General features: G+C 37.4%; 1 protein-coding gene across 1 annotated transcript in view; it reads right to left on the bottom strand.

The window, feature by feature from the left end:
• PARP8 (poly(ADP-ribose) polymerase family member 8) overlaps nucleotides 1-26,855 on the bottom strand; it is a 178,806-nt gene that overhangs the window by 68,927 nt on the left and 83,024 nt on the right. Inside the window, exons 4-8 of the mRNA XM_047092789.1 lie at nucleotides 14,003-14,040; nucleotides 6,392-6,481; nucleotides 5,728-5,798; nucleotides 3,484-3,561; nucleotides 1,618-1,712 (exon numbers count right to left, since the gene is read on the bottom strand). Of these exons, the coding sequence (XP_046948745.1) occupies nucleotides 1,618-1,712; nucleotides 3,484-3,561; nucleotides 5,728-5,798; nucleotides 6,392-6,481; nucleotides 14,003-14,040 (372 nt within the window). The remainder of the gene's footprint in view (nucleotides 1-1,617; nucleotides 1,713-3,483; nucleotides 3,562-5,727; nucleotides 5,799-6,391; nucleotides 6,482-14,002; nucleotides 14,041-26,855) is intronic.

The following is a 26,855-nucleotide window of genomic DNA, read 5'->3' on the forward strand; positions in this document are numbered from 1 at the left end:
GTGGGAAAGAGTGGATCTGTGCATACAACCCCAGCTTATTTAGGCTGCAGGTGGTGGTGAGTTTGTTTCTGAAGTTAAAATGAAACACTTGACAATTATAAATTTTAGTTGTGTGGTACTTTCCAACAAAGTATTTGTTTGCTCTCTCAAAATCTGGGTATGTCCATGGAAGAGAATGCAACCAGATAATGTGAACGTCTTTCATGGATGTCACTGGAACCGATCAAGAATCCATCAGCCCATATTTCACATAGTCCCCTGTGCTATATTAAGTACCAAAATACAAGCATGGTTAAAAACCAAAACAAAACAAAATAAAGCGAACAACAAAAAGTGCACTGTCCCAGGGGCACCTGGGTGGCTTAGTCAGTTGAGTGTCTGACTCTTGGTTTCGGCTCAGGTCATGACTTCACGGTTTGTGGGATCGAGCCCTGGGCCAAACTCGGAGCCGACAGCAAGGAGCCTGCTTGGGATTCTCTCCCCCCACCCCACCTCCCATGCACCGGCGCATACACTCTCTCTCTCAAAATAAATAAACTTTAAAAACCAACTGCACTGTGCCAGCAGTCACATAAGTTAGGATGAGGAGGGGAAGTAAAGCAGTAATGACAGGATATGAGAAGTATAATAAATGAGGATAAAGCCAAATGTGATGGGAGTCTGAAGGACAGAACAACTAACCTGCAGTGGAGATTCAAAGAAGGCTCAAGGAGTAGGTGGCCTTTGGACTGTGGCTTGAATAACAACAGCAGTGGGGTTGAGAGTGAAGCACCTCTTGGTAAGAAACAAGTCCAGATAAATTCCCAGGGTCAAGCGGGATCACAGAGAACTGGAGGACGGGGACATTTGTGGTTTGGGTGGGCAAGGTGGGAACCCAGGGCAGGCTGGGATAGGGCTCTGGAATTCCACTGCACGTAGAAGGCTGCTCTTTCGGCAAAGAGAAAGAATCTGAAATAATCTGATCTGATTCATGGAGGGAAACTAAGATAGTGGCAGGAAAGAGCTTCTTTTTTAAATGAAGGAGAAAAAAAAAAGTAAGGATAGTGGGGTCTTCTGAATAATTAAAAGCAATAAATAATGGTCCAAAATTTATCACCAAATTATATATTAAGTAACTGAAAGATAAACTACATTATCATTCAAACAAACACTCTGCAAATTTATGTCCCTTTTTTCCTTTCTTTTTTTGGGGTCAGATCACATCACAGTGTGATCTCTGGACCTCAGTGGTTAATGCATTATTGACTTTTATTGTTCACGTGCACGTGCCCTTGATTTATGATTAACAGCACAGACCCAGCTGGCTAAATCTATTACAGGATTTGATTACGACGCTATTTAAGACTGATATTTTATCGAACTAACTCTCCAAATTAACTAATTTTTTAATGCACCAATGTACCCTTAAACCACATGTACCCAAAACAAAACAAAACAAAACTCCTTACAGCCATAAACATACTATCTTGTGTAAGTAAAAACACAGCAGAATGTCCTCAGAACTTTCATATATAATTAAGCCCAAGAATACTTCCACTTAAACAACGCAACAGAAAAATCCCAATGACTGGCTTACCAAATTGTTTCGATTTTTATTCACGAGAGGTATTTATTTACCTGAGAGAAACTGCATGTGGCCCATATATCTCTCTCACTGCTGACAAATCAGCTTCAAGCTGTGGGTGCTTGTGCAGTTCCCCGTCATAGTTCACCTGATGGAAAGGGATGGTTTAGAAATGACTTAGGGATGGTGAAGAGAATCAAAAGAATCAAATACAAACCATCTCTTGGACAGGTGTTACCCTGCAGGTTGTGCCATAGACATTTCTCACCGAAAAATACAGAGAATACAGCAGTATATTCGCTAAAGTTCATAGGTTCACCTATGTCTAGTATAACTTACTATGCTTGAAAGGAAAATTAGACTACCTTGATATGGGGAAAAGATCAATGTTAAAAAGAACCAAGTAGTGGCTAGCAGATAATCTGAAAACTTCTAGACTGAATATCTATACTGAGAAAAAGCATTTACTTCCCCTCTGCAAATACTAGCTGTGTAAACAAAAATCCAAACTGGAAGGATTATTTTGCATAATGTTGAAGTGCAACACTGGTTAGAGAATCATTAGGAAAAGTATCCCATTGCTGGACGGGCATTCTTGGAGAGAAGAAGCCCAGTTGTATGTATATGTTCACGCCTCTGCAGCCTTGTTTATGCTCCATTGATAAATTACTGGTTTTTTGATTCCAGAAAAGTAAACTGACTTGCATTCTTTTACACAATAATAAATTTGGCTTTAAAACACCACTCTAACATACTACCTTCCCATTATACTATCCAAGTTACAAAGCTATTTGATCAAGGGGTGCCAGGGTGGCTCAGTCGATTAAGTGTCCAATTTTGGCTCAGGTCATGATCTCACAATTCATAGGTTCGAGTCCCGCATCAGGCTCTGTGCTGACAGCTCGGAGCCTGGAGCCTGCTTCAAATTCTGTGTCTCCCTCTCTCTCTGCCCCTCCCCTGCTCACAAGAGAGCTCTCTCTCTCTCTCTCTCTTAAAAAATGAATAAACATTAAAAAACACTTTTTTTTAATTAAAAAAAAACAAACAAACATAACAAAGCTTTTTGATTAAGGAATTTACAGAAACATGGAGCACCTGGGTGGCTCAGTCAGTTAAGGGTCTGACCCCTGGTTTTGGCTCAGGTCATTATCTCATGGTTTGTGAGATGGAGCCTGCCTGGGATTCTCGCTCTCCCTCTCTCTCTGCCCTTCCCCCACTAGCTCAATCTCTCTCTCTCTCTCTCTCAAAATAAATAAACTTAAAAATAATTTTTTAAAAAAGTTTACAGAAACGAACAAGATGCCTTATATAGCCAAATCCTAAAATCAACTCCACGGTTTAAAATTTTAACATGATCCTGGAAAAATAGTGAATTCTTTTATATATGCGGCTATGCCATTCTCATATATATATAAATTATGATGTTTCTTCATCAACATTTTTCAACAAACACTTTACAACAGTGTAAGAGGAAAAGACAATGAATACAAACATTAAGGATGCTCGGTAATGAGGGACCATCAACATTGATAAAGGTTAATCATCTTCTATTTAAAACTAACCATCCATCCATGCTTTTGTTAGAAGTGTCATCATTTCAAAATAATGACTGAGCCCAATATGCTTAAGAAATATAAAAGTCAAAAAACTTTTATTTTATGATACAATGCTGCTGCCTGCAAAATCTTAGTGATGAAGCAAGACAACTTCAGTGTGAGTGATTACAGTCAAAGAGTTGCAAAAGTAACCTTGATTTCTGAAAATATGTAGAAATGAGAAACGGAGTAATTATATAGGTTTCCAAGTTAGCTCCAGAACTAACACACAGGTCTCTCAGATCACAAGCACAGATTTCCACTAGGGCGTAAGGGCTACTGCGAACTCTGTGAGTGGGTATTTGACGGGTCTGATGTGCTTACCTGTCCTCCATAATAAAATTCTTCCGAATCATTATCACCTTCAGAATCTTCTTCCACTGTACTATTTTGTCTTGACTCCTTAAATAACAGATTAAGAAAAGAATTTTAATGGTCAGATTACCTTACCTTCTTTTGAAAAGAAAGTACCAAGTGGCCATAATAGATAGGTCTTGTGCTTGCTTATCACATGGATTTTATATAAAAAACGTGTGTGGTGTAGTACAAGCCAAAAACAAAAGGCAGTAAGAGACAGTTTTGTCAGTGTAGTAAGCTCTATTGTACATCTTTTTTAAAAGTTCTATTTCATTGATTTTGAGTTGTACAATTTACTATTTGATGTTTACATAAAACTACGTGTCATCAACTACAACTTTGGTTTTGTTCTGATAAAAACATCTGACAAGTTCATACTGATTCGATTGTTTATTAAAAAGTTCCTCAGCATTGGGACGCCTGGGTGGCTCTGTCAGTTAAGACTCAGAGTTCGGCTCAGGTCATGATCTCGTAGTTTCTGAGTTCATACTGATTCAATTGTTTATTAAAAAGTTCCTCAGCACTGGGGCGACTGGGAGGCTCAGTCAGTTAAGACTCAGAGTTTGGATCGGGTCGTGATCTCGTGGTTTTCAAGTTCGAGCCATGCATCGGGCCCTGTGCTGACAGCTCAGAGCCTGGAGCCTGCTTTGGATTCTGTGTGTGTGTCTCTCTCTCTGCCCCTGCCCCAATCATGCTCTGTCTCTCTCTCTCTCTCTCTCTCCCTCTCCCTCAAAAATAAATAAACATTAAAAAAAAAAAGTTCCTCAGCATTATTTATTTATCCCTGACCGTTCTCACTTCCACTGCCAACTCTATACAATGGTATGAAATAAAAGACACTCTAACTCCAATAATATAAAAATCAAATTATGAAAATAAATATGAATTACATTATGAAGAGAACTTTCTACATACAGAAATTATTTACTTTAGATTTCAGATTTCAAAAGGATGTTTAATTAAATATGCTTGAACTTGAAGTCTGAGTTTCTAATTAATGGAACCACATATGCTTTGTGTCTGAAGTTCAAACAGTAAAATTTTACCTAAAGTAACTAATGATGATATTCCCATACCCGGCCGGCTCTGTTAAAATAATTAGGAGAAAGGCAAATCCCATTAGACACAGGAATCTATCAACCCAATATTTTGGAATCGTTTCTAAATTTCCAGACCAAATTTCAAATTCTTAAGGAAAACGAAAAACCTACAAAAGGGAATTTGGGTTTTATAAAATGCTAACAGATTTGGGTTTGGGGGCCAGTATTGCTAAATCTGTGGTTCTCACTGTGGATGAAGGAGAGTAGAGGGAACGATACAATACTAAGGGGCGGGGTGGGGGGGGGGGTTTGTTCCAGGTGCGTAGTTTGAAAAGCAAAAAATTGTCAGTCCCGTTGCACTCATCTTGTTTTTTTAACACCCCAGTGTTTATTGACTGATTCTAGCAGATTTTTTAAAGGTGAGGAAGGGGTAGCAGGAATTTGTCGTTGATGTTGTTTTAACATTGGCCACTAATAATAAGATTATATACCCATTCTCTTTGCTACCTTAGGTAAAGAGATCACCTTTTACAAATGAAATGGTAAGGGTTCCACATGCAGCTGTTAGAACTGTAAGTTACAGAAGATGCTCCTCAGTCAACTACATTACTTGACCAAATACAGAGAATAAGTTAAGCTTTGTGTGCACTTGATTTAGATTTAAGCCAGACATTCTTTCTGTTAAAGGCAGCTTCCTTCTCAAGGTTAATTCTAGGTCACTACCCTTCCCCATACTTAAGTCTCTTGGCCACAAGCCTGTGCTTCATACTCTATATGCAGTCTTTTTTTTTTAAATTTTTTTAAATGTTAATTTATTTTTGAGACAGAGAGAGACAGAGCATGAATGGGGGAGGGGCAGAGAGAGAGGGAGACACAGAATCCGAAGCAGGCTCCAACTCCGAGCTGTCAGCAAAGAGCCCAATGCAGAGCTCGAACTCATAGACCGTGAGATCATGACCTGAGCCGAAGTCCGAAGTTCAACCGACGGAGCCACCCAGGCGCCCCTACAGTCTTAACCTAAATAGCAATGATATTAACTATAAATAGGAGCCACCCAGGCGCCCCTACAGTCTTAACCTAAATAGCAATGATATTAACTATAAATACAAGGTAAGTTTAAAATGTATTCTGTTTTGAATAAAGTATAAAATACGAAATGTAACCTCCATACCTCTCCATTTTCCTTCTGTAACTTTGATTTTATGGATAAGCAACAGTTAATGTCATTTGTCTTCCTTAATTCTGAAAGAAAGTTATAAAACATCATTTATAAAACATCACTTTAGTTTTCAGCAGGCTATTTATCAAATATTTATAAGTTTCAGTATAAAAACACGCCTCCGGTGATTCTCTCTTTGCCAAAAGATTAAGGAATGTCTTATAATTATATTATGTTAGGAAGTTACATGATATATAAGCTATTCTGATTTTTTCATTGCCCATCAAAATACGGTCAAACCAAAGTGCCACTATACAGACCCCTTCAGCTCTCGTTTATGTATTTCGTGGGGTCTACATTGCCTTAAGTAAGCTTTTTAAATATTCATTTTGTCTACCAGTGTCATTACGCATGGAATATTTTCATAAGAGCGAATATCAACACAATGCATTTAAACAGGGCTTTTTTAAAGTAGCGTAAATTTATGTGTTTAAAAAACTGTTGAAAAACAAACTAATGCAAGTTAGACAGAAAATTTGTATGGGACACCAGATTTATACACGCTAAAGATAAATATCTGTTACATGGGCTAAAAGAACAAAAATAAATAAATAAAGCTACCTATAGCCAAGAAAACATTAATCTAGAGTTTAAAAAAACAGTATATTCCTATTACCTGTTGCTATCCGGTGGAAAATTATTGGAATTGGCTCCGTAGTAACTAATACGTCTTCATCATTTTCTGAACTTGACACATACGTATTATCTGCAAAGAAATATGGACAATTAAAGGCATGGTAAACAAAAAAAAATACACCCTTTATTAAAAAAAAAAGTTAAATTATATCCACATCGCTTCCATCACTCAGGAAGCACATACTACTGCTCTGGTTAATCTCAGACAAAATTAAGTAGACGTGATTTATCACAGATTTACATGTGATTTAATTTTAAATGGCGTCTTCAAAGACACTTGTGTCTCCTAGAGAAATACAGACTGCGGATAGAGACTGTTCCCCAAACAGGAAGCAGATACTGGGAGAAAGCTAAAACAAGAACATTTGGTGCAATAAAAAAATTCAATATCAAGTCATTAAAAAAACCGAACCAAAGCCTTGGTTGAAAATCATACCTCCATATTACTCTAATGTATATTTTTAAATGATATTAAGTCTCACAATTCTTCTTCTTCCATAAATTAATTCCATTAAATAATACTAAGCAAGTTGAATGCACAGAAAACATTAAATTATTCCACAGCTTTTTTATTCATTATTTGTTTTCTCCAGAAAAAAATATTTTAATAAATTTGGGATTTTTCCCTAAAAATACAGATCTTTGTGTATATAATATAACACACAGCCATTTATTCTACTTTGTTCATTGACAATTACTGGGCATCTGTGAGACCGCTGTTGGTTACCAAACGCTTCACCAATTCATTAATTATGGTCCTATAATACGCTCATTGACACTGTATAAAATAAAAAAAGTGTAAAATATTCCCAACAAATAACAGAAACCTGTTATCAATTTCTGCAAAAGGAAATGAGCATTCTGACAACTGGCTGAGTACACGATAAAAGATCTTGAGCCAAGTTTTCATAATATTGTGTCAGTACAGTGAGAACACGATCTTTAACTGATAGATATCAAAGTCACTACTTTATTTGCAAAGAAACATCTGCACTGTGTTTAGACCTTGAGTGCAGTGAGTCGAGAGTTATATGTGTTCCCAGCATAGTCTCAAAGACTCTCAATAGACATAAGGCTTTACTAATAATTCTGGAAGGTGAGAGGAGAGGAATGTGGATTAGATTTGAAACAAAACAGGTTTGCCTCATTACTTTGTTTTAATTACAAATTTTGCCTTGTTTCACTTTCAAGTAGCATTGAGGAGGGTGTGAGATTTTTGTGTTTATCAAGTGGGACCACAGATTAAGAAACAGGTTTAATATAAATTTGTTTTAATTACTGTTTCATCACATTGGTTGAGACTTTGACCGTTTATCTGGAGTCTCTTCTGTCAATAACCTCATACTCTGAGGTGAAGAGTAAACCCCTCTATTAAAGCCAGTATTTCAATTTCTTAAACCCTCATTCAGAGGGTTACTGATCCAAAGTTATTTGCTACTGAATCAATTCAATTAGTTTTTCCCTGTAGATAATGTATTCCTTGAAGCAAACTTATGGAGAAAAGAAGTATTAAAAATAAAAGTGAGCATTAAAGCAAAAAAGTAATAGCTAACCACCACCTAGAAGGGGAGATCCCCAAAAATCCACAAAGTGCACACAGTATCATGCAGTATCTCAGTGTCATGGACGGGAGCATTTTACTAAATCTTTAAGAGGAAAGTAAATTAGGGCATTCTGTTTATGAAAATAAGGACGTGAATAACTCAATTTAATGGATCCAATGGCTTAGGTGGTGTTGACACTACAAGGCAGTCAGCTTTGATTCAAGAGAATGTAATTTTAATTGAATGAATGAACACACGTTGCATAATGCTTTAAGACAGGATTATGCAGTCAAACACATCATTTTCTAAGAGATTTTTTTTTTTTTTTTTTTTTTTTTTTTTTTTACCAGTTTGTATCTTGATTGGTGTTTAGGCATTTGAACACTTTCAATTTCTGTTTCTGGCTAAATTTACCCAAGCCAAAATGTTTTCAGGTTTCATGCCAATATCTATTAAATCATCATTACAACATTACAGGCCCGATCAAAGAGATATATATACCCGAGTGAAAAACAGGACAGTAGACAAAGCACATAAAATCTAGACCCAACTACCAACTAGCTATCGATCCCTTTTAACTAACCCATGGTTGCATTAGTTCTAAAGTGAAGGTCTGCAGATGCTCTTTGAGGATCATCCCAGCTGTATGAATGAATTCTGTTTTCTCTTTTCGTTGTTCTTTAAATAATCATTTCTAAACCTTCCTCAAACTATTTTGACATCTGTAATAATAAAATCATCTTTGTTTAGACATGAGAAAGTAGGACATAAAAAGGATAAGGAATGCATTTAAGGTAACAGAATGAGTCAGTGACTGAATAGAATGTTTTCAAACTCAAATTCCTTCTCTGGAATTCTCCCACTTGACTCCAGAGGTGCCAAATTTTTTTTTTTTTTTTTTTTTTTGCCCCCAAAAATTCCGAGGACAGCTAGGTTCCTTAACGTGTAAGTTTTGTAGGGACCTATAGATCGTTATTAAAGGCTGTTAACAATGTGACTATTTTCTCTTCCCTGCCCTACCAGACTATGCAAGCCATTACTGGGACTTCCATGGACAACTGGGGCAAGATGGGTAGAGAGCTATGAGAAAGCATCTGTGAAACTATTGTTTCCATTCTATTTCAAAGGCAACATAATTTAAGCCAAGTCATTCCATTATTCATTACTATGTACCTTCAGAAAAATAATACAATTATAATAATAATTATATTGGCTTTGTAATATAAACTGGATATCTCCCCTGAGTGTTATATTATATAATATTTATACACTTCATATCAACCTTCAAACCAATCAACTATTATCCCTATTTTAAAGATGGGGAAGCCAAAGCTAAGAGAAATCAAACAATTTGCCCAAATTATTTAAGTAATTAAGGGGCGGCTGGGTGGCACAGTCAGTTGAGTGTCCAACTTGGGCTCAGGTCTTGATCTCGTGGTTCATGAGTTTGAGCCCCATATCGGCTCTCTGCTGTCACGCAGAGCCCCCACTTCAGGTCCTGTCTCCCTCTCTCTGTCTCTCCCCTGCTTTCTTGTTCTCTCTCTCTGTCTCTCAAAAATAAATAAACAAAAAAAATTACACATGGCAAGTAAGTGGTAAAACTGTCTGAATTCAAACATCAGTTCTTTGCTACGCTTTTTTTAATATTAAAAAGCTATCACTCAACAATTGCAATATCTTGTAAAACATAAAAAGGGATGAGAAAATTCACACCCACCAGTAGGTGAGCCTCCTAATTAAAGGTGGGAACTGATGAGAAACAATTCTGCTGTTCTGTTCCAGTGGAGCCAATTATCTGTGACTTGTAATATATTTGCCTTCAAAAAGCAAAAATCTGTCTACAGTATAAATTCCATAAGGAAGCACAAGTAAACCAGAAGGTTGCTCTATTTCTTCCCTGCATTTAAAAAAGCCCACATATCATTTAACATTGCATTTATGAACATGTTACTTAAAGTATACTTAATACTCAATAAAGACCTTCTTTGTTCACACAAAACAAAACTATGACATGAATTTCAATAGGTGGCACAGGTTACTTAATACATTAAAATTATGAAGTGATAAATCTGTTCCTAAGGAAATAAACAAAGTGCCATAATCCTGAATCTGGAGGATTATGCTCATATATTTCCACAGGGCAAAGCAAATTCCAAATTTTCAAAGCTAGATGATGAGCTAATCATTCAACCATATAATCCAGAGAAAGTAGGGAGGGAAAAGACTGAGGAACATTAGCAGAAGGAACTAATGAAGTACTACCAAGATTACTGAGAGTAATTACTATCAAGACTTAGAAATTTTCAAAAACAACATAAAAAGCTATCTGTTTGAGTTGATTTTTACAATAAGTAAACTTTGGGGGAGAAAAACCAAAAGGAGAAAAAGACAAGAACAAATGTAAAACAATAGGTACGAGACAGGAGAAATAACCACAAAGAGGCAGATTTTCAGATGTACAGGCCGAATACGATAAAAAACTTTTTGCTACAGAAGTTGGGACATTTCACCAACACAGTGAGCTTTCATGTTTAAAAGTGACTAAGAAACAGAAAAACAAAACAGACAATAATCACGGCAGAAAAATAACAACTGCCCCAGAACCATCCCTGAAGAGATGCCAGGCTCAGAGAGATTTGCTGGCATGTTCTAGCAAATGACAAAGAATAGCTGCATTTCTTCAGCAATGCCAACTCTTTAACAGCAAAATATATGGCAAGATGCGTACGGTTCTTACAGATCAACATTAAGATGCCTGCTAAACAACCTTGTTGTTCAAAGGAGAAAGCGTACGTGATACCTCAATAGATGTTAAGCAAGAATTTGATCAAGACTTACAACTCATTCTTAAAAAAAAAAAAAAAAAAAAGACTTGGTAAAACGAGAAAACTAGTTTTCTGAAAGTAGATGGAAACACGCTCACTAATTTTGGAAAAGAAGGACAAAGCTGCCAACTTTCACAATCATCATTAAAAATTATTCTGAAAGTTCTAGCAGTGTAATGGCAGAAAAGACACAAGGATGAATACCGGAAAGGGAGAGCAAACATAATTTGTATGCAATATTAGCTACCTGAGAAATCAAGTGTATTAACTGAACTTTTAATACAAATAAATGTAGATTAAAATTTAATCAAATGGATAAAATATTGTCATAGTAACACTTTGAATTTTTTTTCTTTTTTTTTTTTTAATTTTTTTTTTCAACGTTTATTTATTTTTGGGACAGAGAGAGACAGAGCATGAACGGGGGAGGGGCAGAGAGAGAGGGAGACACAGAATCGGAAACAGGCTCCAGGCTCCGAGCCATCAGCCCAGAGCCCGACGCGGGGCTCGAACTCACGGACCGCGAGATCGTGACCTGGCTGAAGTCGGACGCTTAACCGACTGCGCCACCCAGGTGCCCCGAATTTTTTTTTAATGTAGTAATACGAAGAACACTCCATAAAAATAACTCCCACTGCTTCTTTCATACAAGTGACAGGAATCAGAACTAAATTACAGACTTGGTTTTACCACCAATCTGCATGTCCTTGGGAAATACTCTTTACCCTCTCTTGACACATTGCTTCAATTATAAATGGTCACGATAGCCTCTGTTCTGCTTATACACAGACTGGCATTTAGAGTCTATTCTATTATGTGTATGAAAATACTTGGTATACAGTGTACTGGTTACATCAGCCAATTCAAAATTCTACCCCCAAATGCATTAATCTCTCTCACACCAAAACTTGTGTTTCATTTACACTCCTTTTATTTTTAGAAATGAAATTATAGTGGAAATTCGCTACAGACTTTCTCCAAGAAGGGAACTTATTTTTAAAAAGCACAAATGATAACTAGTGTTTTAAGTTTCAATTTTTGTATATTGCATTTCCTAAAGGGGCTACCTCCCGCACAGAGAGAAAAAGCCAGTGATACCTCTTGGCCACAAGAGGGAGCTAAACATTTGGCTCCCTTCGTTATTACTAAGGGCATCTTCTGCCCTATTTCCTGTGCTACAGAATAATTCACTTACTGTCTTCAACGTGGCTTTGATTTGTGGCATTACCTCTATCACTCTGACTTCAAGTCCTCTCATGACTGACATCTCTAGGAGCTGCCTCAGATGAGAAGCACAATAATTATAATATTCACAACACTGGAGCTTTTATTTTCCTAACACACTTAGCAAACATTCAGTATCAAAAACATCCTATACCATAAGGGAGAGAGCTGATTACAAAATCTTCTACAAAAAAATTTTTCTTTGTAAATACTTCTTGTGTTCCTTCTTCCAATGAAATCTGTTTAGAACTCTTTTTATACTACTATTAAAAAAAAAGGCCATCTCTTTAATAATGAATAATTCCCCTTGTAAAACTGTACAAAAGTTTTAAAGACTAATATGCTTAACATATATGGAGATCATAGCAAAGTAACTGAAACTTACAAAATTATTTTTAAATGTAACATCTGATCTTATAAAAAGATTAAATGCATGATGCAAACAACCACAAAAAATACTAGCATGAATGCTAAAGAAATAAGTTTTACATCTTCATACTATCTTATGAACTAACCATTTTTAAAAGTACTCAAAGTATGTATCATCAAAGTTGCCTATAGCAATCTCGTCATTTTACACAGAAAAATATGATCCAAATCATGCAGAGTATGTGAATAAAACGGCTAGATTTTAATAAGAATTGGAATTAGGTTTCTAATTTATGACACTGACAGATCACGACAGTTAGTTTGGTGACCATCTGATTTTATTAAGTCAGAATGCTGGAGTAAAACATATATGAAATACAGGCAGTTAAAATTTGCTATTCTGTGGGGCGCCTGGGTGGCTCAGTCGGTTGAGTGACTGACTTCGGCTCAGGTCATGATCTCACGGTTTGTGAGTTCAAGCCCCGCATCAGGCTCTGTGCGTACAGCTAGGAGCCTGGAGCCTGCTTTGGATTCTGTGTCTCCCTCTCTCTCTGCCCTTCCCCACTCATGCTCTGTCTCTCTCTGTCTCAGAAATAAATAAACATTAAAAAAAAATTGCTGTTCTTTGCCACAAAATATGATAAACAATAGATGCTTGCATTATACTCTTTTCTCTGAGGTAAAGTAATCAGGTTGTATTTTTTTCTGCATTAAGTCTACAATACTTATGTTCTTATTCAAGATAAAATTATAGATATCACTTGTGAGGAAAATACTAAAGAGAAACATCTTGTTTATGTATCTGAAAATTGTCATGACTAAAATGTTGGCATACACAGCTTGGGCTCTGATGAGATTACATGTGTCTAGAAAACAGGACTGACCATGGCCTAGAAGAAAAACCCTTGTTTGGCTGATACAAAAATGGATCTGCAGTGGTCTTACATTCTGTTTTCTAGGGAGAAGCGTTTGTGGGCGTAGTAATATATTTCAAGTAACAGACACTCAGTGAGACTACATAAACAAGATACCTAGCCTAGTCCAGTGGTACAGTCCATAGACTCTGGACTCCTGGGTTCAAAACCCAGCTCTTCCTCTTACTAGCTGTGTCATCATTCATGAGGAAAAAAGTGATGCTATGGTAACAATGTCATAGGATCATTGTCAGAATTGTTTAATGAGACATATACTTAGAGAAATGAAGACAGGACTATTTTTTGCTATTACTCTTATTTTTACCTATTATTTTAGCTGCTATCCTTACCTATTATTTTTACATTATGAGAATTCAAATGATGTTTCAAAGCCAACGACTGAACCAGTTCAGAGAATCTTTTTTTTTTTTACTTGCAATGAGAAAAATATATATAGGCTGAAGCTATACATGGGCTCAAGTAAACTATTTTTCATCAGGAAACTATTTTGATTCTGGACTGCATCTCAGGGTAAGACATGTATCTCACAGGCAACCAACAGAATTTTTCTGGATCTTTAAGTCTTCCCCTGCCAACGCTTCACTCCCAGATATATTTATATACATTTTCCATCTCCAAAAGAAAAAAAAAATATTCAAAGAAACCACGACACAAGTATTTGTAATAAAAACAGAAAGAAAAAAAAAAAGCATACCTGGGTAATCTTCAGATACATGTACTGAATAGGATACACTGTTAAAACAGGAAAAAAGAGAAAAGAAAGGCTCAAGTTACTGCTAAGGAATATATGTTTTTACAAAATAAAAACCGTCATATTACCCATTCATTTTTATAGATGAACAACTAACATCCAAAACAGATTAGAAAGAATATTTTGATTTTTGACATCGGAAACTTACAGAGTTTTAAGATATATTTTCTGTGAGTGTAAATGATTTTTGAAGTATCGTTCTTCCCACAGTGGTACTTTGAGTACAGACAGGTCTTTTTAATCTCAGCAATATCTAATATTCCCTAATCTATGATCACTTGTGTCATCTGCTCAGATTTTATCAAATCACCTTCTTTTAACCCAAAATAAAGTATTCTTTCTGTTTGGTACGGCAGTCCAGAATTTAAACATTTGTTTTTGATACTGCTTCTCCACAATCTACTGTGATTCTGAAACACGTCCTTTTCTTCAAAGACTTAACAAAAGGATGACAGCGTAACTCATAGTTGTTCATCAGCCAATCTCTCATCGTCACGACATAGAATAAACGAACTATCTCCAGACCTCAGGAGGACTGGGTTGCCTTAAAAACAATTTTTAAATTGCATTTTAACCATTTCACAACTCCTTCCCCAGTAACCCTACTGCCTTCAAGTATTACCTCAATGACACATGGGAAGCTATCACGATTACTTCTCCACTTTCCTCTCTCTATCAGCTAGACTGTGAGTCTCTTGAGGTTAGGGTCAGTGTCTATTTTATTTTTAGCACAGTCCTCTATTTTACTGCATGACACACAGAACATATTCAATATTAGCTTTCTGAAGAGATTGGTGGAACTGCCACCTGCCAGAGAAAAGTCAAAATTTAGTTTAAGTTCAGCCAAATTAACTGCCTGTTAACACAAATCAATTCTCTTTGAAGGAACAAAAAAAATAGAATCTCTGCAAAGTATCATTCACAAAGTGAAACCTGTAAGATTCAAATTACTTGACATATGAACAAACAGGAAAATCTAACCTATATTCAAGGGAAAGTTTGACCCAAGTGCTGGAATCAGCCCACAATGATGTTAAAAAAGTTCTTATAAGTATGTTTACGGAAGTAAAAATGAAAAATCCAATCCAAAGAAGAAAAAACAGATCATCAGGGTCTTTTGGACACTAGTAAAAGAGCAAACATTTTGTAGAACTAAAGTTTCAGGAGGTAAAGAGAGAGAAAACACTGCAGGAAAAAAAAAGGGCTGGCAATTTCCCAGTTTGAGTCAAAGACTGATGTACAGACTGAAGAAGCCAAGAAAACCCCAAACAGGTTACATGCAGAGAAAGCTACATCCAGGTGCACGTGGGCAAACTGCTGAAAACCAAATATAAGGAAACATTTTTAAAAGAGAAAAAACTGACACTATACACATAGGAAAACAATAAGAATCAATGTTTCATAAGAAACTGTGGAGGACAGAGGACAGTAGAGTGATGAAAAGCTGGGGGAGAACTGTGAACCCCGAATTCTACATCCAGGCCACGGATCTTTAAAAATGAAGATAAATTTAAAAACTTACAGATGAAAGAAAATTGTGGATGTCTGTGCCAGCAAACCTAAGGCAGAAAAAATCCCAAAGTTCTCCAGGTGAATGATATCAGAAAATCAAATATCCAGAGAGAATGAAGAGTACCAGAAATTGTAAATATAAAAGACTATTTTTCTCTTACTGTTTTAAAAATACATGACTTGTTTAAAGTAAAAATTCTAACACTTCATTGTGGGATTTATAACATATGTAAATGTAATACACATGACAATTATAGCATAATGTCTGGGAGGGATTAAATGCTCTTATGTAGTTTCAAGGTTCTTCTATCTTATTCAAAATGGGATAATACTAACCCTAAACAATAACTTCTAAGAAAAGTTAAGGATATACACTGTAATCTCTAGAACAACCACAAAACAAAGAAACAAACAAGCAAACAAACAAACAAGCAAACCTTAAAAAACAATAGCAAGGATTGCATTAAATGTGAATGGACTAAAAGGCAAAGCCAGCCAGAATGGATTTAAAAAAGCAAGATCCAATTCTATGCTGTCTTTCAGAGATCCAAATTAAATACAAAGGCACAGATTCAAAGTAAAGGAGGGAAAAGTTATACCAATGCAAATGGTAAGCATAAGACTCACATGTTTAAATTAATAATGAAGACTTCAAGACAAAGATACAAAGAGACCATCATAATGATAAAAGGGTCAATTCATCAGGATGAAGGCACAACAATCATAAATGTGTATGCACCTAATAACTTCAAAATACATGAGGCAAAACTTGACAGAATTAAAAGGAGAAAAGCACAACTCCACAATCACAATTTGAGTAACTGATAGAACTAGTCACCCCCCCACCCAAATCACTGAAGACCGAAGATCCGAAATAGACTTTAATTACTGTAGAATATCCTTTTCCTTTCAGATACACATGGATGGAACGTTCACCAGAAAAGATCATTCACTGTGCTATAAAACTAGTCTTAGTAAATCTGAATGAATGGATGGTTGTGGTTCACCATAGTCCATATCCTGGGTTTCCTGACTCATCTAGCCCTTATAACTAAGTCGTAAGCCCTCAAAGACCCACTGCCTTTTAGAATTTGTGACTGGACTTTGGGCAATGTGACTATGGCCACAGGCAATGCAACTCCTCTAGGCAAGCCCAAGTCTCCACCAATCAAATCCCTGGCCTGCTGCTTAGTCCCTGTAAAGAGATTAGGCAGAGACAAAAATGAATAAGGAAGTGAGAAGGAAAACAAGATGGTTTGTAATGAGACCAAATACTGACACACGTTCTTTCATAAAGCATACTTAATTGTTCAATGAATTCAAAAAGCATTTCTTGGTAACCTGATAAAAGACAAACACTATGTTAACGTCAACTACGATTTGGTAGAAAAAAAATCAGGAGATGATTTTGAATGATTAATTCAGGAGGAAACAAAGAATATAAAACAAGGAATATGATAGACATGGGAACTTAAACATTTTAAAGCACAACAGTATTTTTTCCTTCTCATTTTTATATAATTATAGGTTCATATGAAGTTGCACAGATAGTTGAGAGAATTCCTGTAGCCTTCATCCAGGTTACCACATTAATGACATGTTATATACATACAGTACAATATCAAAAGCAGGATATCAACATTAGGTAAAGGGAGCATAGCTCTATGTTATTGTATCACATGGTACCATGTACCTTGTACCATGCATCATGTACTACCATACATCAAGCTACGGAACTATTCGATCATTCAAGGATTTGCCTCGTGCTACCCTCATTAGAGTCAAATCCATCTCCCTTCACCTCAACATCCTTAACCCCAGGCAGCCACTAATCAATTCTCCATCTCTATAATTTTGTCATTTCAAGAACATTATATAAATGGAATCACAGAGTGTGCCATGAAGCACAATAGTATTTTGAGGCCAAATGAGTATTGTGAAAAAAACTGCTATGATTGGCAATATGTAGGATAGACTGAAGAAGAGGGAGACTGGATTCAAAAGCTACCGTAGTGGCAAAATATGAGCAACGATCAGTGGGGAGGTATGTAACGGGGAGGAGAAAACGCAGGAACAAATGGCAGATGTTGGAGCCCAGCCAAGAGACCAGCTTTGGAAATCATGGCCCTGAATCAAATGCCAAGAATTAAAAGATAAAATAACCATGCCAGTGATGCCTCAAACAAGCTGGGGGAAATATACACTATGACCTCAATGAATTTATTTGCCCCACAATTCATCTCCTTAGATAATGAAACTATACTATGTAGAAATGAAATTATTGACGATCAAGGTAACCCTTCATCTGGCAGTACTATGTGACAGAAGACTGGAATCTTGCCAGAGATTATACTCAGTACTAAACTGAATTAATTCCCAACAGCCTACCATCTCAACCAACAACAGTTGGCTTCATTTCTAATCCAAATGAATGTATAAATCCAAAATGAAACCTTAATACGTTCCCATGTCTATCTCCAATCAGGAAGCCTGTTGCAGTCATAGCCACAGAGATCCTGGATACCAGCCTTACTAGCTGAGTGGCATAAGAAAAGTTATTTCAACACGCTCAGATTCAACCTCTTTTCAGTAAAATGGGAGAATCCAGACCTACCATATAAACCTGCTGTGATGATTTAATGGCTTAACAGGTGTGAGGCCCCCAGGACAACGCCAGACACATAGCAGCAGGTGCCGAGTAATTCTAGTCAGCTTCCAGTACAAGCAATGAAAATTTAGAGAAACGAAATTTTACATGAATGAATGTTTTATGGGGGAACTCAATTTACTTGAAATCACAATGTATTCCATTTATCGGAGACCAAAACTAACACTGACGCTTTTACTTTATGGTAGCGTTACCCTCATGATGTTAGGAGACATTTCCACGTTCATGATCATACCTGATTTTTCAAAGACAAAATAGAAAGCAAAATCCCAGCAAAATGACTCATCAGCTCCTGTGCTATAGCACTTTCTTGGTAGTACACCAGAAGGAAAATCACCAGGGCTGTAAAATCCAAATCAGTTTCACTCTGTGGCTTACAGAGTTCTTAGGGAAACAATCTAGTACAAGCAGACACGGATGATTAAACTAAAGGACCTAATACACAGGGCCAGAAAAAGAGAAAAAAGGCAAAGAACCAAGCTTAAATAGATATAGGAGTAAGGGTATAATAGTATATGTATAGGCTTACATAGCATGTGCTGCACATGCTAAATACTAAAGCAGCCAAAATTATCATGAGGAAAAGAAAGGGGAAGGCGAACAGGAGAAGGAAGAAAACCGTGGAGCAAGCTCTGAATTCTGATTCAGGAAAAAATGGCTTCAAAATTTTAGAATATGTTGAATTACGATTACACCAAGGTGCTTTGCCAGAGAAATTTAAGGTGGTCGTTATGCGGTCAATACTACATGCAACATAAATAAAATGGCGGCTTCCATCCCTTATTCCTCTGAAAGCAACTGTCCCAACTAAAGACCTCTCTCTATTGCCACAAGCCTGTAAGGGAGCTCCTGGGGGAGCCCTCAGATGTGTGTGTTCACTATCTACCTAATCCTGTATTTTGTTTCTCTATTTGTTTACTCCTGTAATTACAAGCATTCGTAAGGTCATTCTTCTATCTAAACTCACCACTCACTCCATTACCATCCTATTTCTCCTGAAATACCTGCAAAGAACTAAGAATAGGAGTTTATATCTAGTCCCCAAGTTCACAGATATAAGGAAATTCTTTAAGAACAGTAGGGAGATGATGAAAAGGGCAGTTTTAACATAACAGGGAAGGGAATTTGGGTGTGAAGACAAAATGACTTTAGATTCCGAAGACCTCTCAGAGGTACTGGATTCAGTGGCTGTATTTTAATTGTTGGCCCCATAACGTTTCTGATACCTCAAACTCAAGAATCTTGCATCCCGAGCTTATACTTTCTCAACTACACCTGGAGGTTTTGACAGAGCAAGCAAAACCCAGAATCTCACCAGGTCTTTTACCTTACTCTCTAAAACAGTTTCTCTGGGAAGCCAGTCCTTACAGCTCCTTTTCCTCCCAGTTAGGTCACTTTTAAAATTTACGTGGAAAAAAGAAAAAAAGCAAAATCAGAAACTCACAAAAAACTGCAGCTACTGGCAAGCAACCCTCCATCCTGGCTACAATGCTTACGAGTACAGGCCTCAACTCTGTATGTTCACTTGTAAGACAACAGCTTAGACCTGAGGGTGTATGTTCCCTACCCCACTCACAGACCCACTGCGAGCTCACCAGAAGAAAATTCACTCCAGCACCTGTCTTCACCAATGTCCCAGTGTTACAGGGTGAAAAAGACACCATCCAGCTATCCATCTCCTCAACCAACTCCTGCATCTCAAGCTAGACGGTGACTTTTGGCATGCTAGAAGCTCATTTTGCTCCTTGGATGCCATTTGCTTCCCAAAAGATTCATTATCGCATTTATTATCAGTTTTACCTTCCATAAATATTTTCTAAATATCCAGGCCAACCAGCTATAGCACCTTCGTTATTTACCATTATTTGCTACCAATTGTTTTGTCATTTATCCAGGATTAGGAATTTCTAGGGCACTCTTTCCTTTTTACTTAAAAATCCTCACATCACCCACATCCATATGGACAACGTTGAGCTGCATATGGTTCCATGACCTCATCTTCCCTTAATTTTAGCTCACCAGATCCATGGCTACCCCTTGGACCTTGACTTGGAGTGTAATTGCTCTCCTTCTAAAATCTCAACTCGGTGTCCCACTTTTTGGCCACAATTTTATAACTTTTCGGGCCTCAGTCCTTTATTCCTGCTCACTGACACCCGCCAATCCCCATGCTTTCTTTCACTCTTTGTGCTCTTTATGGTCCCTTCAAGCTTCTTTTTCTTCTTCATGTGACTGTAGAGACCCAACTGCTCTCTCCACACCATCTTCAACTCCTTCATGGTGTACCCCTATTTTGCCCATGCCGACCACCTACCAGAGCTGTAACCACCAAACCATAGATAAGTCATGTCTGGCCTTCTCAACTCCCTAGACCTGGGCTCTGAATGCCCCTGGAGAGGACAGTGGAACCAAGGCATCTGGAACCCCTGCAGACATGGAGTGCTCAATGCCAGTTCTGCACAACTTTGCCCAGTAACCCTTCATATACTCTTGTGCTTTTTCTTTTTGGTAGTTTTTTTCAAACCTTCACAACTTTCCAAAGTCCTGTAACAACGTGCCCTTTCAACTATCTGCATGAAGATAAAACAGAGCATCATATGGCTACTCCCGCAGGGCATTTTCATCCTTTCTCCTACTAACCACCTATAAGCTAATACTTTTCTCCTCCCACCCAGGAAGATGGAAATGTCTGTGCTTTTATCTAAGACTGGTCCATCTACTTGATTTATAGATCCCGTAAATGAAGGCTCCATCTGGGACCTTGTTCCACAATTTGAAATTAATAAAAAATCTATAATTATGAAAGTGTTAACAATTTACCCACAAAGATATTAATGGTAGCACTGTTAAAATGAAGAAGTACCCAGAGAAGCAAAAATGTCAAAAATTGGATTATGTAAACTATTCTATACATACAATGCAACACCAGGCAACTCTGAAAAGGTAATGGTGTAAAATAACATGTAATGAAAGAGATATGTGTTTCCAGTACATTAAGGTACATATGAAAATTTAGACAGCTACAACATATTTTTGTTAAAAACACATAGATACATATTTACTACAAATATATATTCATAGAAGCATGGCTTGAAAAATAATGACAAATTTCAACATTTCTTATCTCTTGGTGTTTGAATGAAAGGGAGCTTTACCTTTTGTATCTGTATTGTTTCAATCTTATAAAAAGTATTAAATAAAAAGAGGGAAAAGCTGGTAATTTTTACCTTGTAGCCTTTTCTTATTATCACTCTACTTTCCTTCTTAAAATCAAGTTTTTGCAAAGAGTCATCTAAGCCCTTTTTACTACCTACCTACTGGCAAGTGTACACTCCAATCTGGCTTCCACCCCACCAAAATTCTGCTTCTTCACAACATCCCTGGTCTTTTTTTTCCCCCTAGTCCTTTTCTTACACAAATTCTCTGATGCATTTAATAAAAATAAAGATATCGTGAAACCCTCCTTCCTTAGCTCCCCAACTCCATCTCTCCCCGGGTTCCCTCCGGTATTTGAAGATGCTCTTCTTAATTTTTTCATTTACAATATTTCAAATTTCATGCTGCTTTCATATTTCAATGCTTTCTATCCATGCTGACTGCTCTATTTTCTCACATGAGTAATCTCAACTATATCCATGAGTATCTCCTACCAGCCATACATGAGACTAAAAAATTCCCTATCTCCAAATCAGGCAGGCAGCTTTTTATTTTTCACATTTTTAATAGGATATTCTGCAAGCAAATTAAACCCAAGTCATACAAAATAGGATTTATTGCATTCTCTACCTTACTTTTCAACTCAACAAACGAAATACCAAGAAACCTGGGGCAAATAATAGCAGCACTTGCTGTTTGAAACTATAGATCTACTCACTATTTGACTATATCAGGGCACAAAACCCTTGGATACTTTCTGGAGCAGGGAAATTCTGATTCAGTAGATGTGAGGTAGGACCTGGTATGTGCATTTCTAATTTACTTCTAAATTTTAATTCTTTAGCATGTCTTCCAAGGCTGTTCACAATGTAACCCATAACAATCTGACCAGCCAAAACTCTGTCAAATACCCAGCGACCTGAACTTCTAACCATTTCAAGTTCTACCATTACCAAACAGGTCATTTTATTCACACAAAGCAAAGTTGCCCTAGACTCTGGATGTGAAATCTGGTTCCGTCATTATTAACTGTGTGACTGCATGCTAGACTGACTGTGAGCTAGAGAATTACTTCTTTTTGACTCAGTTTCCTATCTATAGTCTACTATCTCTTAGGGTTGCTATGAAGAGTAAACAGGTTAATACACGTGAAACGCTTTGAAGAAAGGAAAAGAAAAGAAAAGAAAAGAAAAGAAAAGAAAAGAAAAGAAAAAAGAAAAAAAACAATCACAAAATTTTCAATAAACCTTAGCTGTTTCATTAATAATATCCTTTTTTAATTTTTTTTTAATTTAAAAAAAATGTTTAGTTATTTATTTTTGAGAGGGGAGAGGGGGAGGGAAGGAGAGGGAGAAAGAACAAGCAGGGGAGGGGCAGAGAGAGAGACAGACAGAATCTGAAGCAGGCTCCAGGCTCTGAGCTGTGAGCACAGAGTCCAATGCTGGGCTTGAATCCACAAACTGTGAGATCATGACCTGAGCCGAAGTGGATGCTCAACCGACTGAGCCACCCAGGTGACCCTCTTCTAATAATATTGTCATTATTATTACTCCCACACATAGACTTAATTTCTGGAACACATTCCCCTCTCTCCTCAAGGCTCAATCTCAGGGACAACTTCCTATGAAACTTCTCCAACAATCCAGGAAGATTGGGCATTTCTTCCCCTATGTCCCACTTCATCGTGGCATTAACTATCCAATAGACTGAAGGTATGGACCAAGCATTTTCATCCTCAAATTCCTAGAGCTTTGACACAGTCTTACCACTCAATAAATAATTTCTGAATAAATGAACAAATCATATATTTTTCCAAAAGTACTAGATATTCCATGACAGTCCTTGATAGAAAACATATCGCTTCAGCAAGTGTTGAAATATTTGATGAAAATCAACAAATGCTGGTACCCAACAGTTCATCCTGGGGGTCCACACCACCATGCATGTGAGTGTCCAGCTCTTCCTCACATTCTCTTCACAGGCTTTTCGTGATGCACAGAATAGAGTGGGTTCTGAATGCCCAGATCATATGTGTTCTCCGTATTTGCCATTTTCAAATCTACATACTAAAGGTGATACTTGCATTATTATCAGTCCTGATAGCATGAGTTGAAATTCAATGGCCCAGAATAAGGGAAGATCCCTCAGATGCCCCCTCTCCCCCACCAAAAAGGAAGTACCTACTTTCAATACAAACAAGTAGAAATGTTAGCATTTCAAACTGATCAGTAGTTTACTAGTTTTTTACTTGTCAGGAAAGAACTACACGGGAAAGTAAGTATAGACAGTTCTAGACAGAAGAGGAAAATGGACTAGAAAATGTTTGAGCAGGAATTTGTTGCAACATCATATATTCCATGCCAGGAGCAAGCACGCTTTAGTCAAAGACTTTAACAACAACCACGCACATATATCTGCCCTGCCCTTCTTCTAGAGCTTTCAACACGGAGACAAGAGAACTAAGCTCACATTCCAGAAGAGAAGACACATCTTTCCCAACGATGAAATAAACTGTTGGTATAACACAATTTACATTATCCTTTACAAAGATAAAAGGATGATGATGTTTGCCCACTAAACATTCAGTTAGTTTCTCAATAATACATATGTTCCTACTCTCAAGTCTTATTTTGATAATTTTTAAAGCTTTACTTTCAGCAAGTGATGTAAGAAGATTAAAGTAATGGCGTTCGTTTGTGTGACATTTAGGGAACTGGTTGAGTCAGCAGCTTCAGGCTTAAATATTATACTATAGGTCAAGTGCTCAGAATTCTAAGTAAACCATCTTGTCAACAGACATGAACTTGAAGGACCTAAGTTCAACTTTGATTATAACCCAGATGCATGCTTTATTTATGATATTAATACACCATATGGTATGAGCAAAATTTTTCTTTTATACTGCCTTAGTCTAATGAAAAGAGCCAACTGCATATTTAAATAAATTCTTATTTCTCTCTTACTCTTTAATTGTAACCAAAAATAAAAGGGAGGTCACAAGTGCAATTCCAACAAGACCTTAACAGTGAACAGAGAACACCAAGTCACCAACATTAAATCAGTTATATATATTATTTCTATATTTCCTCCCCAAAGTTTAATGTCTAGACTTTTGTTCTCTGAGCAGTTTGCAACTAATTCAATACTATTTGATAAACATTCATTCGATAAATGTAGATACCTTTACCTTCACTGTTTTTTTGTGTTTTTTTTTAAGCAAGCTGCACACCCAGCACGGAGGCTTCACCCACTGAGCCACCCAGGCACCCCCACCTTCACTGTTTTCTATCTAGGTTCAAGTTATAAACAGTTATAAAAAGTTTAAAGTGGTTACAAATGATTTACACAACATGCCAGGACTGGAAAGCTGAATACGATAGAAGAATTCTAAAAATGAAGTATGGCTTTGTTGAGGCAAGAAAACATGTTTAAAGAAAACACTATAAATTATTCAGAGAGATAACGACAATAAATACTAAAATACCACCTCACCAACTTTCTCAAAGACTTAAGATCTCCAAGATCGGTTCTTTCCAAGATAATTTCTTGTGGAATATCCAGCACAATTCTTTTTTTTTTTTTTTTTTTTTTTTTCAACGTTTATTTATTTTTGGGACAGAGAGAGACAGAGCATGAACGGGGGAGGGGTAGAGAGAGAGGGAGACACAGAATCGGAAACAGGCTCCAGGCTCTGAGCCATCAGCCCAGAGCCTGACGCGGGGCTCGAACTCACGGACCGCGAGATCGTGACCTGGCTGAAGTCGGACGCTTAACCGACTGCGCCACCCAGGCGCCCCTCCAGCACAATTCTTAATACCACCTGAAGACCCTTGCAAGATCCGATCTATCTACTTGCCTCATCCTAGCCTTGCCCTGTGTTCTCTCTGTGCTCAAACAAAAAGGACTCGCTTTATTTTCTATGCATGCATCAGACACGAACACCACCCAACCACCCAACCGAGGTGAGATGTGCCTGACACTCCTCAGGCACTCCTGGTTGCTCAAGAACAAAGGAAAGCACAGAAAACAAATGGTTACATTGATAGAACCTCCATCAGTTTACAAATATCTTAGTAATATCACAAGAAAAAGGCAATGTTATCAACAGCCTAATCTCCAGAACTCCCTACTATCTTAAGGATAATGCTTTGCGAAAGGGAAAAACCACCTTAGCTTAACAATAGCTAGGCCTCCAACAATCTGTAAATCCTCTTTAGCATAGGGAAAGCCCTTTAAGAAACTTCCTCTTGACTTTACCTCCCCCAATTCCACAGTATTTAAGCAGTCACTCTGCACAGCCCCGTGTAGCTCTTCTGCCCATGGGTCCTGTTCCCAAGCTTTAATAAAATCACCTTTTTGCTGGGGCGCCTGGGTGGCGCAGTCGGTTAAGCGTCCGACTTCAGCCAGGTCACGATCTCGCGGTCCGGGAGTTCGAGCCCCGCGTCAGGCTCTGGGCTGATGGCTCAGAGCCTGGAGCCTGTTTCTGATTCTGTGTCTCCCTCTCTCTCTGCCCCTCCCCCGTTCATGCTCTGTCTCTCTCTGTCCCAAAAATAAATAAACGTTGAAAAAAAAAAAAATCACCTTTTTGCACCAAAGACGTCTTCAAGAATTCTATCTTGGCTGTTGGCTCTGAACCCCACCATCACTCCAAAAACCCATTACTCCCACTCCTCTTTTGTCTTGTTAATTCATTCTCATCCTGCAGATCTCAACTGAAATGTCACCTCCTAGAAAGAAACATTGTGATCACCTCTCCCAGACTCAGATCTTACGATAGAGCAGTTAGAGTTTGTAATTATATACTTATTTGCATGACATTAACATCTGTTTCTCCTACTAAATCTGTACGGTTTGAAGGCACTTCTAACCATAATATCCCAGCAACTACATACACCTAGTACACAGTAGGAACACTGTAAATGTGGAATGAATGGATATTGATAAATGTTTAAATCCTTTGGGATCTTCCAACTTGGAGTAACATTCCTCACAAAATTACTTAGCAAATGTGATTTAGTTTACAATCTGAAGAGCACAGAAGAACATGGACTTTAGAATATACCTTCACAAGCCATGTGAGCCTGAGAAAAAGAATTGGCTAACCTTCTGCTTATTTGTGAAGTGAGATAACATCTACTTCCTAGTATTGTCAAGAGGATTACATGGAAGATGATAAGTGTAAGAAAGCAGCTTGTGTAATAAGAGGAGACAATCAGTGAAAATATTTCTCAACTTCCTCTCCTTTCCCAAAACTCAAGCATGAGAATATACAAAATAATTCTGTAGTAGAGCTCTTCACTATCCATTCTACCCCTTCCCCTCCCGGCTGGATATGGAAGCCCTTGGGTTTGCAAGAGGAGAATCCCTTCACCCAGGGTAGAAAAGAGCTGAGCAAATGGATAAGCCAATCAGATAAGCCTAGTTTCCCTGGTAGCCTAACACCCGTGGTAAACAGAGAAA

Source organism: Lynx rufus, unplaced genomic scaffold (assembly GCF_022079265.1).
Source record: "Lynx rufus isolate CCGP_SWC_20201006 ecotype Redwood Valley unplaced genomic scaffold, mLynRuf1.p SCAF_1, whole genome shotgun sequence".
In the NCBI taxonomy this organism is placed as follows: domain Eukaryota; kingdom Metazoa; phylum Chordata; class Mammalia; order Carnivora; family Felidae; genus Lynx; species Lynx rufus.